This window comes from Tupaia chinensis, unplaced genomic scaffold (assembly GCF_000334495.1).
Source record: "Tupaia chinensis unplaced genomic scaffold, TupChi_1.0 Scaffold144378_1, whole genome shotgun sequence".
NCBI classification, from domain to species: Eukaryota; Metazoa; Chordata; class Mammalia; order Scandentia; family Tupaiidae; genus Tupaia; species Tupaia belangeri.
The window spans coordinates 3,196,679-3,214,592 of NW_006204238.1; the positions used below are offsets into that span (position 1 = coordinate 3,196,679).

Below are 17,914 nucleotides of genomic sequence, written 5' to 3' on the forward strand. Positions count from 1 at the left end.
TAAAACCCAGTTTCCTTGAGAAAGTACTTAATCTTTTCAATGCCATTGTTGGACAGTAGGTGTTTCTGATTCCATGAACTTAAAAGTAGCTCATTCCTGGGACCAGCAGTTAGCGTAATGGCTATGCCACTGGACTCCCATGTAGTCCACCATGGTTCGCGTCCTGGACCTGGTGGCTTAAAACTCACGCCGGGTTCGTGTGCGTACATGCCCAAGATCCCGGGAGGAGAACGGAGGAGAAGGGATTGCGGGGTGGCCATCCCCCCTGGGAGGTGATTTCTCGCTTTCTGTCTCTATGTCTCTCTCTGTCAGCCTGGCGAGCACAGATGCCCTATAGCAAAAACCTCTCCAAAAATAAAAAAAAAAAAAGCTCATTCCTAATGAAGCCACCTTCTGAAATACCATGTATAATCTTGAACTACTTTGTAAAACAAGATTTCATTGCTTTTGGAAAGCCAGTATGCAAATCAGTTTAATAATATTGAGTCCTTTATTGCAGCCCTTTTTTTTTTTTTTTGATTTTGGATGCTTTTGATTTTGAAGTTGTCTGAATTAGGAAGGAAATACTTTATGTTAGAGAACTTAGAATATACTGGATCATCAGAAAAATCATGATGCAATTTTCCATAGGAAAAAATTACATCATGACTTTTCCAGTGACCAAATATATTAGCAATTTCTTTAACTCTCAAAAAATACTTAGAAATTACCTTGAAGATCAGCTCATTGTTTACATTAGTTTGAAAAGATTTCTGTGTGGACATCACCCTGAATGAATATAAAGAATTATGTTTCTGAGTATAATTAGTCTATTAAAGTTTCAAAATAATGATAGAACTATTTCCAAGGGTCCTTTTTTCTAAATAATAGCCTCATAAGGTTACAAAAAATGAATAACTGATTGTGTAGCTATATGGTGTAGAGGGTACATTTTTATGTTATACTACTTGAGCCTCAAGTGAAACCTCATTATACAGACTGAAAAACTGAGGCCCAGAAAAGTGAGGTGATATACTCAAGATGATATTGCCAGAGACTGAACTCACACAGTGTTCTGTTCCTGACCCCTGGCCTTTTTTCCTATATACTAAGCTACACCTGCTGATAACCTGCCTTTTACAGAGGTGCAGACAGCAGTGCTTAGAACGTTTTATATGTCCCATGAAAATCTGGGTATGAACCTGTGGTAACCCAATCTAATATGGCTGTAAAGTTTTCAGTTTCATGTTTTTATTTTATATTAACTTGTATTTTGCATTCTTCTCTGTTCATGTTGTTTTCTTATTTTAATATACAAATAATTTTTTGTTCTTGTTTTTTATGTTTTTTTTTTCCCCATAGAGTCTCACCAGAGACAGAGAGAAACAATGAAAAGAAAAGTGAGAAATCACTCCCGCGAGGGGAGATGGCCATGCTGCAATCTCTTCTCCTCCACTTTTCTCCTGAGATTTTGGGCACACATGCAAATGTGCCTGGCATGAGTTTCATGCTGCCAGGTCTGGGACTTGAACCATAGTTGGCATGTGAGAGTCCAGTGCCTTAACCACCATTCCACTTACTGGCCCCCAAATAATGTTTTAAATAACTTGCCTTTTATTAAAATTGCTTTAGGAAGAATAACATGTTAATCTAGCCTATAAGAATTCCTGACCACCTGCTATAATCTCTCCAATAGTGGTTTTCAGCAGACTGGTTGGCTGGCCCCAATCTTTGCCCCTCTTGGGAACATTTGGCAATGTCTGTAGACATTTTTGATCATCATGTTTATGGGAGGGAATGCTACTGTTATCTAGTGGGTAGAGATCCAGGATGCTGCTAAGCATTCTACAATAATAGAACAGCCCCCAGTAGAGTCCTCCAGCCTCAGAGGTCAGTAGTGTCCAGGAGGAGAAGCTCTGCCCTGGGAGTCTATGTACAACCTGAAGAATCACAGGCCTGCAGACTAAAGTACAAATAGCACAGCATTCCAGATCTCTAATGGCTCTAACCACCTTTTCCAGCTTTATCTTTCACTGTACTCTACAAGGATGCCTTTGTCCGTCTTACTGTTTCTCCATACTTGAGTATGAATGGAGGAGGATACTGATAGAAGACTTGGCTTTTGGGGAGGACTTGAGAAGCTGAGGGTACAGCTGTGTGGCACAGCTGGGAACAGACAGACCATTTCTGGTCCTATTGGGTCAAGAAACTTTTCTTTCCCTTCTGTGCAGTTACACTGGGGCCAGGTATGGGGTCTTTTATGTTGACTTACCTTTGGCAAAGTGACATGTGAGCGCTCTTCTGGTTAAGATTGGAAGCTCCTAAACAGAGAGGAAATACATCACAAGACAAGAGCAGCTTGGCTATGAGTCAGGTGATATTATTAGTTGCTTGGGGACTGGTTGACCTTGAAGATGTTTCCAGCTCTGCACTTTTGTTATTAAGAGATGTTAAGTTTCGGAGAGGTCCTTCTGAGGAACCACTTGAAAGTTAACATGAAATACGTAGGACAGTGTTATCTTGTTTTTTGTTATGTTCATCAAAGTGCTGTGGTTTTAATAGAAGCTTATATGGGTAAGAGTAGAGAGGAGTCAGAGAGCAAGAAAAAAGGGAAAGACATCAAAAGAGGGTTTGGGCCTAATGATATTAAAGAATTAGGTGGATCCTTCCTTTCTATGTTATTGGTTGATTTTTTTATTTTCCCCTCAGCTTTATTAAGGTGTAATTGACAAAAAGTTTGTGTATATTCAAGATATACAATATGTTGATTTGTTATATGTACATTGCCAAATAATTACCACAACCAAGTTAATTAACACATTCATCACCACACAGTTTTTATTTCTTTGGTGAAAACACTTAACATCTATTTTCTTAGCAAATTTTAAGTGCTCAATATAGTATTAATATAGCCACCATACTGCACGTGTGAGTTTCAAAACTTATTAATCTTTTTAGTAATATTATCTGTTGACTTTTAAAAAACAAAAAAAAACAGGAACTACTGTGTTATACCTTTCTAAATAATTGCATTTCTTCTTATGTTCATGTTTATTCCACAATCTCTCTGTTCCAGTGACTGATAGTAGCATTGGATTCTGACAGGTGTCATCCCAGAACTCCCTTCCTCTTCATTCCTGTTAGTGTTTAGCAGTGGCTTGTGAAGGAAATTGGTGCTGGCAGGAGGCTGAGCAGGACCAGGCAATAGAGCGGTGCATTATCAATAGAGAATTTCCAGACAACAGTACAACTAAAAGTTAGTTTGCCTTTTATTATCACCATCCAGGGGCAATGCTCAGCAATGTCAGTGACAAAATACTCCTTTTACCAGGGTAAACAGCTCCTACTGTGTGCTGTCCCCTCACCCACCACCACTCAACTCTCTTTGCCATTGCATTTTGGTAAAGGGAACTTAAATTCTTTCGGAAATGGAGATTTCTCTACCCAGAGACTCTTAGAAATATAATAGTCTTTTCTTTCTTTCTGTTTTTCCCCGTCTTTTGTGTGTATGTTTAGGCAAGGAAACAGTTACTGTTCTCCCAGGAGCCTCTTTTTTCTCCAGCGATGAGTCATTTGCAATGATTAGAGGGTATGTAATAACGGAGCCCCTCATGTTTCCCCCGGTGTGGAACGAGCTGAGTCATCCTTAGTTGCTTGGGGACTGGTTGACCTTGAAGATGTTTCCAGCTCTGCACTTTTGTTATTAAGAGATGTTAAGTTTCGGAGAGGTCCTTCTGAGGAACCACTTGAAAGTTAACATGAAATACGTAGGACAGTGTTATCTTGTTTTTTGTTATGTTCATCAAAGTGCTGTGGTTTTAATAGAAGCTTATATGGGTAAGAGTAGAGAGGAGTCAGAGAGCAAGAAAAAAGGGAAAGACATCAAAAGAGGGTTTGGGCCTAATGATATTAAAGAATTAGGTGGATCCTTCCTTTCTATGTTATTGGTTGATTTTTTTATTTTCCCCTCAGCTTTATTAAGGTGTAATTGACAAAAAGTTTGTGTATATTCAAGATATACAATATGTTGATTTGTTATATGTACATTGCCAAATAATTACCACAACCAAGTTAATTAACACATTCATCACCACACAGTTTTTATTTCTTTGGTGAAAACACTTAACATCTATTTTCTTAGCAAATTTTAAGTGCTCAATATAGTATTAATATAGCCACCATACTGCACGTGTGAGTTTCAAAACTTATTAATCTTTTTAGTAATATTATCTGTTGACTTTTAAAAAACAAAAAAAAACAGGAACTACTGTGTTATACCTTTCTAAATAATTGCATTTCTTCTTATGTTCATGTTTATTCCACAATCTCTCTGTTCCAGTGACTGATAGTAGCATTGGATTCTGACAGGTGTCATCCCAGAACTCCCTTCCTCTTCATTCCTGTTAGTGTTTAGCAGTGGCTTGTGAAGGAAATTGGTGCTGGCAGGAGGCTGAGCAGGACCAGGCAATAGAGCGGTGCATTATCAATAGAGAATTTCCAGACAACAGTACAACTAAAAGTTAGTTTGCCTTTTATTATCACCATCCAGGGGCAATGCTCAGCAATGTCAGTGACAAAATACTCCTTTTACCAGGGTAAACAGCTCCTACTGTGTGCTGTCCCCTCACCCACCACCACTCAACTCTCTTTGCCATTGCATTTTGGTAAAGGGAACTTAAATTCTTTCGGAAATGGAGATTTCTCTACCCAGAGACTCTTAGAAATATAATAGTCTTTTCTTTCTTTCTGTTTTTCCCCGTCTTTTGTGTGTATGTTTAGGCAAGGAAACAGTTACTGTTCTCCCAGGAGCCTCTTTTTTCTCCAGCGATGAGTCATTTGCAATGATTAGAGGGTATGTAATAACGGAGCCCCTCATGTTTCCCCCGGTGTGGAACGAGCTGAGTCATCCTGTGAACATGTTAGCAGGGCCGTGAAACACAGCCTCGTCTCCCAGCCAGAAAACCGTCACGGGCTTGTTCGACTGCAAGATGTGAGATTATTCACATTGAATGTTGGGCATTGAAATATCCGGCCCACAATTATGAAAAGAATTCTCCAAATGGAATATATATCATTGTGCCAAATAGATGGAAATAAATATTTCTAAGATCCTTTCTGAGGATCCAAACATTTTCTTCAAACTGTGTATTCACTTTTTATCTAGTGTTTGTCTTCAAATCGAGTCATATTCTCCCTCACTAAAGGAAGAAAACTTACTGTATATACCTGTTTTTAATTTGTTTTTGGAGGCAATATAGACTGTAATTAAAAAAAAACAAAACTTTTTTATTTCTCTACGTTGACTTGGAGCTGACCTATTCGGAAATCAGTTGTGGGGTAGCAGGAAGCAAATGTATTTTGGGCATATAGAATTATTTTAATTGCTGGAAATTTCTAGCAAAGGGGAATTAAGCTTATTTTCTATTTCCTGTTTTCCTTTCTCAGGGGACATGTCAATCTAACAATGCTAGGAGCAATGCAGGTTTCCAAATATGGTGACCTGGCTAACTGGATGATACCTGTAAGTAGAAATTTAGTTTTGAATTATGCTTGGGTCAGAATAATTATGTTTTGTAATATTTAGAAAAAGAACTTGTCAAATTGCTATGAGAACATAATATAATTATTTAAAAAGTTAAGAAATACTTTAATTTCTCATTTGAATCTCAAGTTTTAATTAAAAGAGCACTGAAAAGTATTTAGCTCTGCCAGTTTACTGTGTAGTTGGGAATAAAAATAAGCAAGGTCTCGGCCAAAGCAACATTTTTCTTAGAGAAACAGAGTTAGTAAAAACAAAAAAATAAATGTGTTAATTATACTCTGCTGAAAAGTAAGAAATGCATATGTTTACCATAACTAAGGTTTATAACTAGAAAGAACAATGCAGAGGTTCATTAATTTTATGTTAGTTCTTTTTTGAGTTTTTTACTATAAGGCATGTGTGCTTGCCAGAGAGACAGAAACAGAAGGCAAGAAATCACCGCCCCTGAAGGTTTGGTCACACCACAATCCCTTCTGCATTCTTCTCTCGGGATTTTGGGCACGTGTGCACACAGGCCTACCATGAGTTTCAAGCCGCTCAGTCCAGGACTCAAAACTGCAGTTGACCATGTGGGAATCCAGCACCTTAACCATTACACCTGCTGCTAGTCCCAGTTCTATTATTTTCTTATTTACAGTGATTAAAATCCTCTCTGGATTGGGCATATGATCCCCATAAATAATCAATCACATCATCTTCTGTTATGGAATGCAAAACCTGTAGTAGTTCATCATGTTCATGCAATACAAACAGTTTTTGCTTAATAATAACCTAAATAAGGGAAGAAACCTCTTAGAATTAGCTTTGGAAAATGGACTATAACCAGTAACTTAATTCTTTTTTTTTTTTTTTTGGAGAAGGTTTTGGCATAGGGCGCATGCATGCCCCAGAAAGACAGAAAGACACAAAGCGAGAAATCACCCCCCAAGGGGGATGACCATGCCGCAATCCCTTCTCCTCCATTCTCCTCTCAGGATCTTGGGCATGCACGCACATGCCCCTGGCATGAGTTTTAAGCTACCGGGTCCAGGACGCGAACCGTGGTCAACTACATGGGAGTCCAGCGACATAGCTATTATGCTAACTGCTGGTCCCTGCCAGTAACTTAATTCTTGAGTGTGATTTATTATATTCTAGGTTGTTGCTTCCTGATTAGTATGTGGAAACGATGGATGTGCGTCTATGATTATAAGCGCTTTTGGTCAATAGCTCAGCTTACTCTTGTGATGTGTATGTTTCAAGATTTCTGTGTGTTTCTCTGTAGCACCAGCCATAAAGAATCTTGCCAGGTAAACTGAGGTTCTTATTCTATAATGTGACAGTTACCTGAAATTTCTTATATTTTTCCAAGGTTTTATGAGGAAGGTGGATTTATATAGTTGATAACAATATTAGAGAACATGTTAATTTAGCTTTTGATACAACATCACCTGAAATTTTATCTTTACATTTTAGTAACTGTTAAAACTATGTTTCTTCTGTTTGTTTGTTTATTTCTTTCTTTTATGAGCTAGAGAGACAGAGATTGAACAGCACCGGCAGGTTCAGCCAGCCCTAGGCCATGAGTGTGTGCATGCTTGATGTACTTTGGGAGGTCTCTGGATGTGATCTAGAACCCTCCCACCTAAGTTAACCTCACAGAGCATCTCATTTTACCACTGCCGCTTACAGTATGGCCCAAAGCTTGATTCTTAACTTCAGTAGCTTATGGGCATTACCCTGGAGTTTTAAAAAATATTGATGTCTGGTCTTTCAGCCACAGTTTCCAATTTAGTTAATCTATAATGGAGCTTGGGCAGTGTACAGATTTAAACAACCCACATTTGAGAATCAATTTATTAAAGAATGATCATAATTCACTCATATTTTAAAATGTAAGGGTCAAACACCGACCCCTTAGTAGTAAGAAGTCTTAGCAAATTATGTCTTATATTCATACTTTAGTCACAAAAAATATTGATCATTCTAAATCAGCTATATATAAGCTATTATAAGGATTGACAGCTTTTAGAGCTTCAAAGAACTCAGGGAGCGTCTCTGGAACATTGTACAGTGAGTCAGATTGATAATTTATGGGGCCACTTATTTGTGTAGGAAATTAGGTTGTATTTTTATTTTTTAATTTTAGAAAAAAGCCATTGGGAGTAGTAGAAGGACCATAGGAAAGCAAGCCCTGGGTTTTAGTTCTAACTCTATCAGTAATCAAGGTATGACCTTGAACATATCACTTATGCTCTTCGGGGTAAAGTCTCTTTGTCTATAAAAGGAAAGTTTGAGACTAGGTGATGTCAGAGGCTCTGTCTGGTTCTTGTAACTTACCAATTTAGAGCAAGGACATTGTAGTGATTCAGACCTAGGATGAAATTCTATTTTTGTCACTTTCTAGGGTATAACTTGAGTCCGTTGCCTATGTTTCCTCATTTGTAAAATGGGAATGATATAATAGCACCTGTTTTGTAGGACTAGGTAAAGGAATAAATGAGATAATAAACAAAATACATAGCACAGTTTGACACATACTGTATGCTAAATAAATGGGTTATTATTTTCATAAGTTAAGAAGGAGAAGTTGAGGAATATCTGGTAGACTGGAAGGGAATAGCATTGTAACCATGAACAGAAGCAATAGGGTTTTAAATATATTTATTTCTATGGACTGGTGATTTTTGAAATTAATCTGCATAGTGGTTCTAGGTGTGGAGCACAAACATTTTCAACCTGTTCTTTCCTTCAGGGAACTTGGGCATCTTTAAAAAGTCACCGTATGATCTGTGTTTAATTATAATTTATCATTCAGTAGGGCTGGACCCTCTCATAGTGGAAACATGCTTTTTGTAATTTTCATTTGGAGGAAACATTTCCCAATATACACCATACTTACATATCCTGTTAAGAGTGCTGAGAATGATTAAAATGCCAGTGTTTATTACTTTACAATTTTGTTATTACTTTATAATTTCATTATTTCCAATAATTTGGAGCTCATGAGTTTCCAAAAGAATGGCCTTAATGGAGTGACGGGGAATTCTAGAGTTCTAAAAGGATAATATGATAATCTTTTTGAGAAAAAATAAGCATAAAAGTGTCCTTGGATCTGGCTCCACTCTTTTGGTCTTGGAAATTGGTAGTGTCATTTCTGATTGGGGTTTTTTTGTTCACTTAGTAACTGAAAATCACTCCTTGACTTATTCGTATGTTATAATACAATGCATATTTTTATTCTTTGGAGCTCAGGACAGCTTCAGTCAAGACCACCTTTAATCTGAATGAGATCTGACTTGAATTTCATCTCTACCCCTTACAAATTATGTGATCTGGAGCACATCTTTTTGTTAGGATTAAGGAAGAAGAAAATCAAAAGCAAATTCTCCAAGCACCTCATAAACAGTGGCTATTATTTTCATCTTTTTAAATGCTCTATCACTTAACACTAAAGAGGGAATATTTGCCTTAAAATATGCTGGCATGAGCAAGAATATTCCATAGGGATCAGTACAAACTGTTTAATCTTAAGTTAATTTTCAAATACCAAAACTTAAACCCTTGGAGGGCACATTTCTTACTTTTATTGGTTAAGGATAAGATACAGCCTACCCTCCTTATATAATTTCAGTAAGCAATCTATTCCTGTTTGTTCTGAAGATTTAGGTTGATTTGTTAGATGTAGATGTATTTTCATTGCAAGGTCTGGCAGTCAAGAAACTGAAAAGTTCAGTTTATTATATCATTTTTTATTTACTTTTATCTTTTTACTGAGTTTAATGATCTTTCAGTGGCTGTACAAACCTTGAGTTCTCAGCATCTTGGCATTAGCACCAGTCATCATGGTGTCAGATTGCTATAAACACTAAGGCTTTAAGGCTAATGAATGAGGTGGATGCTATTTGTCTACCCTTTAATAGCCTCTTTGTAAGCAGGTTGACCTCATGTACACTGATTTTTAAAATATTGCCCTAGCATTTATAGGACAAACAAATGGGTTATTATCTGTTGAAGATAACTTTATAGTAGTGTCAACTAGACTGGTGAGAAATGTACACATGTTGAAATATTCACTTTGCAAGCTAAATATTGTGATTGAATGTATAAAAGAAATAGAAATAATTTTAAAATTTTAAAAAATATATTGCCCTAAGCATCCAAAGAAAGAAAATTTGACAAAATAATGATTGGCTCCTTCAAGTTCCTTTCTTGGGACAATGATGGTAAAACCCTAGGCAAGCTAAGAAAAGATGGAAAGATGTGTAGTCCATGAAATTTATATTCAGAGCTGCTCTGGTGCCTTCTGAATGGCTATTTTTGGAAAACAGCTGGGATAGATTATTGACTTATGAAAGGAAGCAGATGTGTATGATCATCTGTGGGAACTGGCTATTAAAAGCACAAAACAGCAGCCCAGTGGACAAGGCTGCCATTCCTGAGTGGCATAAGAGCCAAGGGCCCTCTCCGGTGTGGAGAAGATTGAAAGAGACATTCTTAAGACAAAGGTGAATAGGACAGTTTTGGTCCCAGTTTTTATTTCTCTGTGCTTTTAAAGGAATAAATAAAAGTCAGTGTTGTACTCATGTTTTGCTGCATGTCTGAGTATATAAAATTGACTCAGTTCTCTAGTGTGAAGTCTGCTTTAAATGAACTTATTTTCTAGTCTTCCTAGTTGTAAAACTAAGGCAGTTTTTGTCCAAGAATCAATCTGTTGAATTATGTGTATCAGTTGTAGCCCAAATATTAACCCCATATATTCCTGTGTACATAATGAAAACACTGCAGTGCAGGCTGGGACCACACGGAAAGCTTGTGTTGGATTCCTCGACTAACCTAAAAGGCTGGGTGCAGTGATGTGCACCTGTAGTCCTAGTTGAGAGACAGAGGCAGGATCAAAATCATAGCACGGCAAGATCCTGTCTTAAAAAGATATATATAGAGACCAGCAGTTAGCGTAATGGCTATGTCACTGGACTCCCTTGTAGTTGACCGTGGTTCGAGTCCTGCACCCGGAGACTTAAACTCACACCAGGCACGTGTGCATATGTGCCCAAAATCCTGAGAGGAGACTGGAGGAGAAGGGATTGTGGTGAGCCATTGCCCCAGGGGGTGATTTCTCACTTTCTATCTCTCTGTCTCTCTCTGTCTTTCTGGCAAGCACACATGCTCTATAGCAAAAACCTCAAAAAAAAAAAAAAAGAAGATACACACACACAGATATACATACATATAGATTATGACATAAAGATATAGACAATCTATAGGGTTTTAAATTTTTTAAGAAGATTTTTGCCATAGGGTGCATGCATTCGCCAGAGAGGAGAGAGACAGAGAGATAGAAAGTGAGAAATCATCCCCCAGGGGCGGTTTGGTCACACCATAATCCCTTCTTCTCCACTCTTCTTCTGGGACTTTAGGCTCACACACACATACACACACACACACCCCACACACTTGGCATGATTTTCAAACCACTAGGTCCGGAATTCAAACCATGGTCAGCCTGTGGAAGTCCAGCACCTGAAACACACTATGTCACCTGCTGGGCTCTAAGTATAGTTTTAACAGTGTTTTCTTTTTTTTTTTTTTTTTTTTTTTTTTGAGAGATTTTTGCTATAGGGCCCGTGTGCTCGCCAGACAGACAGAGAGAGACAGAGAGACAAGAAGCGAGAAATCACCCCCCGAGGATATGGCCATGCTGCAATCCCTTCTCCTCCATTCTCCTCTTGGGATCTTGGGCACACACGCACACGCGCCCAGTGTGAGTTTGAGCCACCGGGTCCGGGACGCAAACCGTGGTCGACTACGTGGGAGTCCAGCGACATAGCCATTACGCTAACTGCCGGTCCCTAACAGTGGTTTCTTATTCATTTGTTGCCAAGGATCAGGAGAGTTTAAACCATGAGGAAAGAAAAAGGGCAGGTAGGGAACCAGCAGTTAGCGTAATGGCTATGTCGCTGGACTCCCACGTAGTCGACTGTGGTTCGCGTCCTGGACCCGGTGGCTTAAAACTCACGCCGGGCACGTGTGCGTGCATGCCCAAGATCCCGAGAGCAGAGTGGAGGAGAAGGGATTGCGGCGTGACCATCCCCTCTGGGGGGTGATTTCTTGCTTTCTGTCTCTATGTCTCTGTCTGTCTGGCGAGCGCACGCGCCCTTATAGCAAAAACCTCTTCAAAAAAAAAGAAAAGAAAAAGGGCAGGTGGAAGGTATGTGCCTGATGGTGTGATACTTTTACAATTATTCAGTAATGCTGTTGCTTTATTAGTGTAATACAGTGGAAAGGACAAGGAATTTGAAATTAGACCTGTGTTTAAATATTTGTTCTTTCACTTATTGGTGTTGTGGCACATCATTTCCTCCTGGTATATTTATTCATAACATGATAATACTTAATTCATATGCTTGTTCTGGGGATTAAATGATTCCTTCATTCAGCCTGAATTTATCAAGCATACATTAAGCGTCATGGATGCAGGAGAAACAGATAAAATTCTCTGCACCTATGGAACTCATTATTCTGTTGGGTTTGGCAAGCTACGGCCATTTGCCAATTCTGAACTACTGCCTGGTTTTGTAAATAAGTTTCATTGGAATGCAGCCATATCACACAGTCGTGTCCATGCATTTATGGATTGTTTGTGGCTGCTTTTGTGTTCCAAGAGCAGAGTTGAATAGTTGGGATAAAAGTTGTATTACTTACAGAGCCTAAAATATTTACCATTTGGCCCTTGACAAAGAAAATTTGCTGACACCTGCCTTACATCATTAATCCGAATTTTTTTTTTCTTTTCTAATATAAGTAATGCTACAAATTTCTCTTTAAGCATTGTGTGATGGTTCACAAATTTTTATTTGCTATGTTTCCATTCTTTCTACAGTATTTTTCTACTCTATTTTGTTATCTATTACTAATTGGTTATTTAAAAGTGTATTAATTAGTTTCCACGTATTTTATGATTTTTGAAATAACTTAAATACTTTTAATTTCATTCTTTTTTTTTTTTTTTGAGAGATTTTCGCTATAGGGCGCGTGCGCTCGCCAGACAGACAGAGAGAGACATAGAGACAGAAAGCGAGAAATCACCCCCCAGGGGGGATGGTCACGCCGCAATCCCTTCTCCTCCATTCTCCTCTCGGGATCTTGGGCACACACGCACACGCGCCCGGCGTGAGTTCTAAGCCACCGGGTCCGGGACGCGAACCGCGGTCGACTACGTGGGAGTCCAGCGACATAGCCATTACGCTAACTGCTGGTTCCCTTAATTTCATTCTTTTGAGGGCAGAGAACATATGATTTCAATCCTTTTAAATTTGAGACATGTTTATGGCCTAGAATATAGTTTATCTTTGTGACTATTCCATTTGCACTTGAAAATAATGTTTTTCGCTCTTTTAGGTAGAGTGTTATATAACTATCAATTAGGTCAAGTAGATAGGTAGTGTTGTTCAAGTCTTCTGTGTCCTTCTATCAATTACTGAGAGAGTAGTATAGAAATTTTCAGCTGTAATATGTCTAATTTTCTTTTCAGTTGTATCACTTTTTCTTTATGTATTTTAGAACTCTTCTTAATTATATTTATACACATTTAAAATTATTATGTTCTCTTAATGAACTGACCTCTTTGTCATTCTCCCTCTTTCTCTTTTTCTTCTTTAGAGGTTTAGCCTTAGGGTGTTTGTACTTGCTGAAGAGAGAGAGACAGAGACAGAAACAGTGAGAGGGAAAGCAAGAAATCACCCCTTTGGGGGATGGCCATGCTGCAATCTCTTCTCCTCTATTCTTCTCCCAAGATCTTGGGTACACACACACATACACACATACACACATACACACATACACACATACACACACCCGGCATGAGTTTCAAGTCACTGGGTCCGAGACTTAAACCACCAGGTCGGCCACATAGAAGTCCAGTGGCATAACTGCTAGGTCATCTGCTGGCCCTCCCTCGTTTTTTAATCTCTGGTGACATTCCTTGTTCTGAAGTCTGCTGTTTGATATTAATATAGTCACTTTGCATAGTATATCTTTTTCCATTTTTCTACCTGTCTCTTATTAGCGTTTTTATATTTAAATAGATTTTTGTAGTCATATAGTTAGATGTTGCATTTTTTGGCATTTTACAATCTCTGATTCTTAATTGGAGGATTATGTCATTTACATTAAATGTAATTTTGTCTAGATTGAAATCCCTCAGCATGTTTTGCCCTCCCATTCACCTGATTTTTTTTCCTCTGCTTTATTTTTTGTCACTTAAGTATTTTTATGACTCCATTTTATCCTCACTATTTATTGGCTTATTTATTTTTAAAGTGTGTTTCACTATTGGCTTATTTATTTTTAAAGTGATTTTCTTAGGGTTTTCAATATACATTTTTCATCATCGTTTATTTCAAGTTGTATTATATCACTTTGTATACAATGTAAAACAGTAAACTTACACCAGTAAACTGATATTTCTTGCACTCATCTTCTCTGTAATTGTTAATCATACATTTTATTCAACACGTGCTATAAATATTATAATTTTTGCTCTAACAATCAACTCTCTTTTGAAGTGACTAATGAGGAAAAAATTGTGTATTTTCCAAACATATTTGTGCTTTCCTGTACTTTTCCTTTGTGCAGATCTAGATTGTTATCTATGTTGTTTTTCTTCTGCTAGAAGGACATATTTTGAATCTTCCTATACTGCAAGCGTTACAGATGTCACTCAGATAAATCCTTTCAATATTTGCTTTAAGCTTTGTAAGGGGAATTGATAGCAGCCTTTAGGTCAGTCTAATTCAGCCACATTCCTTAAACTATTTCCTTCTGAGTATTCTACCTGGTATCCCTTGTAATATGAAGCCTTTTCACTGGCTGGTAGGAATGTAAATTGTTTCCAAACTTGTGTGAGTTCTGGGCACCTTTTGCCTAATGCTTGCTAGTGGTTCTTTCCAAGAGTTTGGCTGATTTCCTCTCATATATTCACACAACAGTACTCTGCCACAGATTTGATGTGACCCTTCTACAGATCTTCTGATTTCTTTCTTTTTTTTTTTTTTTGAATGGTTTTTGTGATAGGGCATGTGCACTCGCCAGACAGACAATAGAGAGAGACAGAGAGACAGAAAGTGAGAAATCACCCCCCAGGGGGGATGGCCACGCTGCAATCAATCCCCTCTCCTCCATTCTCCTCCCGGGATCTTGGGCACGCACGCACACGCGTCTGGCGTGAGTTTTAAGCCACCGTGTCCGGGACGTGAACTGCAGTCGACTACATGGGAGTCCAGCGACATAGCCATTGCACTAACTGCTGGTCCTCAGATCTTCTGATTTCTTACTCTTTGTAGCAACCTCCTCTCTGGTACTTTGAGATCTCCACTCAAATTGTAGTTGCTTTAGCCTCTCTGAGCCCAACAAGACTGCTGGGTTTCACTTCTTGCACTGCAGCTGGCAAATTCTTTCCAGGCAGAAAGTCAGCTGGAGGAGGGTAAAAATCACAGCCCCATCTCATTAGCGTCCCTATTTTCAGAGAACATAGCGTTTACTTTACTACCAGTTATCTAATGTCTGAAGATTACTTTTTAAATATGTTTTGTCTGATGTTACTTAAGGCCACTAACAATATTTTTTTAACTTATGTCTTTGTGTATGTATGATCATTTTTGAAGTATAAATTCCTAGAAGCAGAGTATCATGGTCAATTTTTTAGGGTTTCTGTTACATATCACTAAATTACTATCTAGAAAAATTATCCCAGTTCATACATTGTTTTTACTCAATCACCAGTATTGATTTTTGTCTATTATTTTGTTCTATTATATTGCATTTACTTAAAAACTACCATCTGGGACAGTATAAAAGGCAAGCAGTGCCTTATCCTTCTGGAGGGCACTTAATCTTTTAATTCCCTTGTTCTGAGGGCCTTCCTTTTGGCTTCTAGCAATAACCAAATATTGTTCCAGTGCTATCTTTGGCCATTTTAAAAGACAGCATTGTTGGTGACTATTCCCTTTGTTAGTGAAAGTGTCTGAGACCAGCTGTAACAAGTGTGTGTGTGCATGTTTTCTGTATCCAGTATGTGGAATAAGCTCTACATGTGGGAAGAAACAAAAACACAGCTGTTTCTATCTCCTGTGATGCCTTTAACTTTATTCAGTTAGAGAGCTTTTCCTCTGTTTTTAATGAGTACTCAGAGCCTGCATGACATTTCAGTTTACTCCCAGATTATAAACTGTCCTTAGATCACTTTGATTCACAAACTGAATCTCGATTCAGGAATTAAAGGGTCCGGTCCACAATAGTGGGCACTGTTTCACTGTGCATCTTCTCCTAGTTCGTACTCCCAGGCAGAGGGTGGCTGCATTTGGGGAAGGCTGAGTGGTGTCTTTTGCATTTTTTTTCTACTTCCTACCCACCTCAACTCACTGTTTGGCACCCACCAGGATCAAAATTCAGGAGAAAGAGAATGTAAGGAAAGAGGACAGGAAAGATTTTAGCTATATGGTGACTGGTAATACTATGAGGGATCTTCAGAAAGATCTCAGGAAATCCATCATATGAAAATACTGGGTAGGAATTTTAAATTTTTTTGCACCAAAATCAACTCATATTTTAATTCCATATTTTAATGAACTTTCTAAAGTTCCCCTCCTATTTTCTGGCTCCATACTCCCTGATCTTAAAGGTGTTTAAAGCTGGTCCCTTCCTCTGTGCATGCATGTGCATGTGTGCATGTGCGCGTGTGCGTGTGTGTGTGTGTGTGTGTGTGTGTGGTGAGGCTGGAGATGTGTTTGGAGATCCCCATCTGGAAGCCTCCTACACAGCTGCTTTGATGGATGTTGACTGGATGCTTTCCTAGCACTCCTGATTGTCCTATGACTCACTTCACACAGATTCTCACTAATGGAGCCTTTCTTTTATGAAATGTTAGACGTCTTTAAGCTGGTCCCTCCCACATGGCCCCCACCTGGGGAGTGCACACTCATTCTTTTACTACCTTTAGCTGTGTCCAGTCACTTTTATCACATTCTTGGGGCCTAAGAAAGTCATACTACAGGGCCTGTCATGCAGGCTGGATGAGTTGTCAGTTGAGTGAGGGCAAGGCATACTCACACTCACGCCATAGTTTCTGGGATATGGTGGAAGTAGGATCTCAGCATCCTTTCCATCAAATAAGTCCTACATGCAAAACCTTCTCCTTTCCCCATACAGTGTTCTTTGATCTTGCCAAGGGTTCCAAGTCTTAGAACTTGTTTTTTGACCATTTCCTTTCTGCTTCTGATGTGCTGGTGTCTTGCAGCTCTTGTATTTGAAAATCAGTCCAAAATGGGGCAGTAAGAGTCCAGTCTTAACATCTGGTTATCACTGCTTTCACTCATGGGCCTACTGCCCCCCTACTGCCCAATAATTCTCCTTGGTATGTTCATTTTCACAAGCCTCCATATGGATGAGCTTTTTCCACCTGTGGTTCCTAAAGGACTGGGTGACCCTTCCTGTTCTGTTTTCCACCTGTCACAGACAGTGTTATGGAAGAACCTGTCCAAGCAGTACAAGGGTATAACAACTACACCGATCCCTTAGGATGGACCTTTACTTCTCATGCCAATTAGACACATCCAGCTTTCAAGGGCAGAAAGTGATTGCTTCTTGTACAGCAGATTTTGTTTTCATTTTAGAGAGATTTTTGCTATACAGTACATGTGCTTGCTGGAGAGACAGAGTGAGACAGAGACAGAAAATGAGAAATCATCCCCAAAGGGGATGGTTGCACTACATTCCCTTCTCCTTCATTCTATTCTTGGGATTTTGAGCGTGAACGCACGCGAGCCCAGCGTGAGTTTTTTTTTTTCCCTGATGATTTTTTTTATTTCAATTTATTTATTTGCATTCATTCACTGTACACCATTACAACATACAAAATGAGATTTTTCCATCCAGAGTACACTATATATTGTTTCAATCAAGCACATCAACAAACATGTTATTGTCAGCAAATGATCTTCCATTTCTTGTTTTCTATATGTTTTTTTCCCCCCATCCTTGATTCCCTATCACTTACCCTCTGCCATCTCCCACTCTCCTCCCGCACTGTCTCTGGTATCTATGTTTGCTTTCTATACTGTTTTCCCCCCACATTTTATTGAATTGCCAAAGACCCTAAACAATCCAAATACCCTCATAGCAAACACAGGTGACACACACATTTCCATGAACACAAGTCTAACTTTACGCATCCTATAATGTAGCACCTAACTGGGGCTACATATCCTACTGCAGTCATTGAATAGATATATATTTTTTTTCCTGAAACTTTTCTTTAGTAACTCAATTTAATTCCTTCCCTAGGCATCATCACAGCACACAAAATGCGATCTCTCACCCAGTACACACTGCATAGTGACTCAATCATGCACATTA

The 17,914-nt window shown here is 38.7% G+C and overlaps 1 protein-coding gene across 1 annotated transcript in view; it reads left to right on the top strand.

Annotated features, from left to right (window-relative positions):
- OXCT1 (3-oxoacid CoA-transferase 1) overlaps positions 1-17,914 on the top strand; it is a 170,090-nt gene that overhangs the window by 86,822 nt on the left and 65,354 nt on the right. Inside the window, exons 12-13 of the mRNA XM_006166967.3 lie at positions 3,496-3,568; positions 5,425-5,500. Of these exons, the coding sequence (XP_006167029.1) occupies positions 3,496-3,568; positions 5,425-5,500 (149 nt within the window). The remainder of the gene's footprint in view (positions 1-3,495; positions 3,569-5,424; positions 5,501-17,914) is intronic.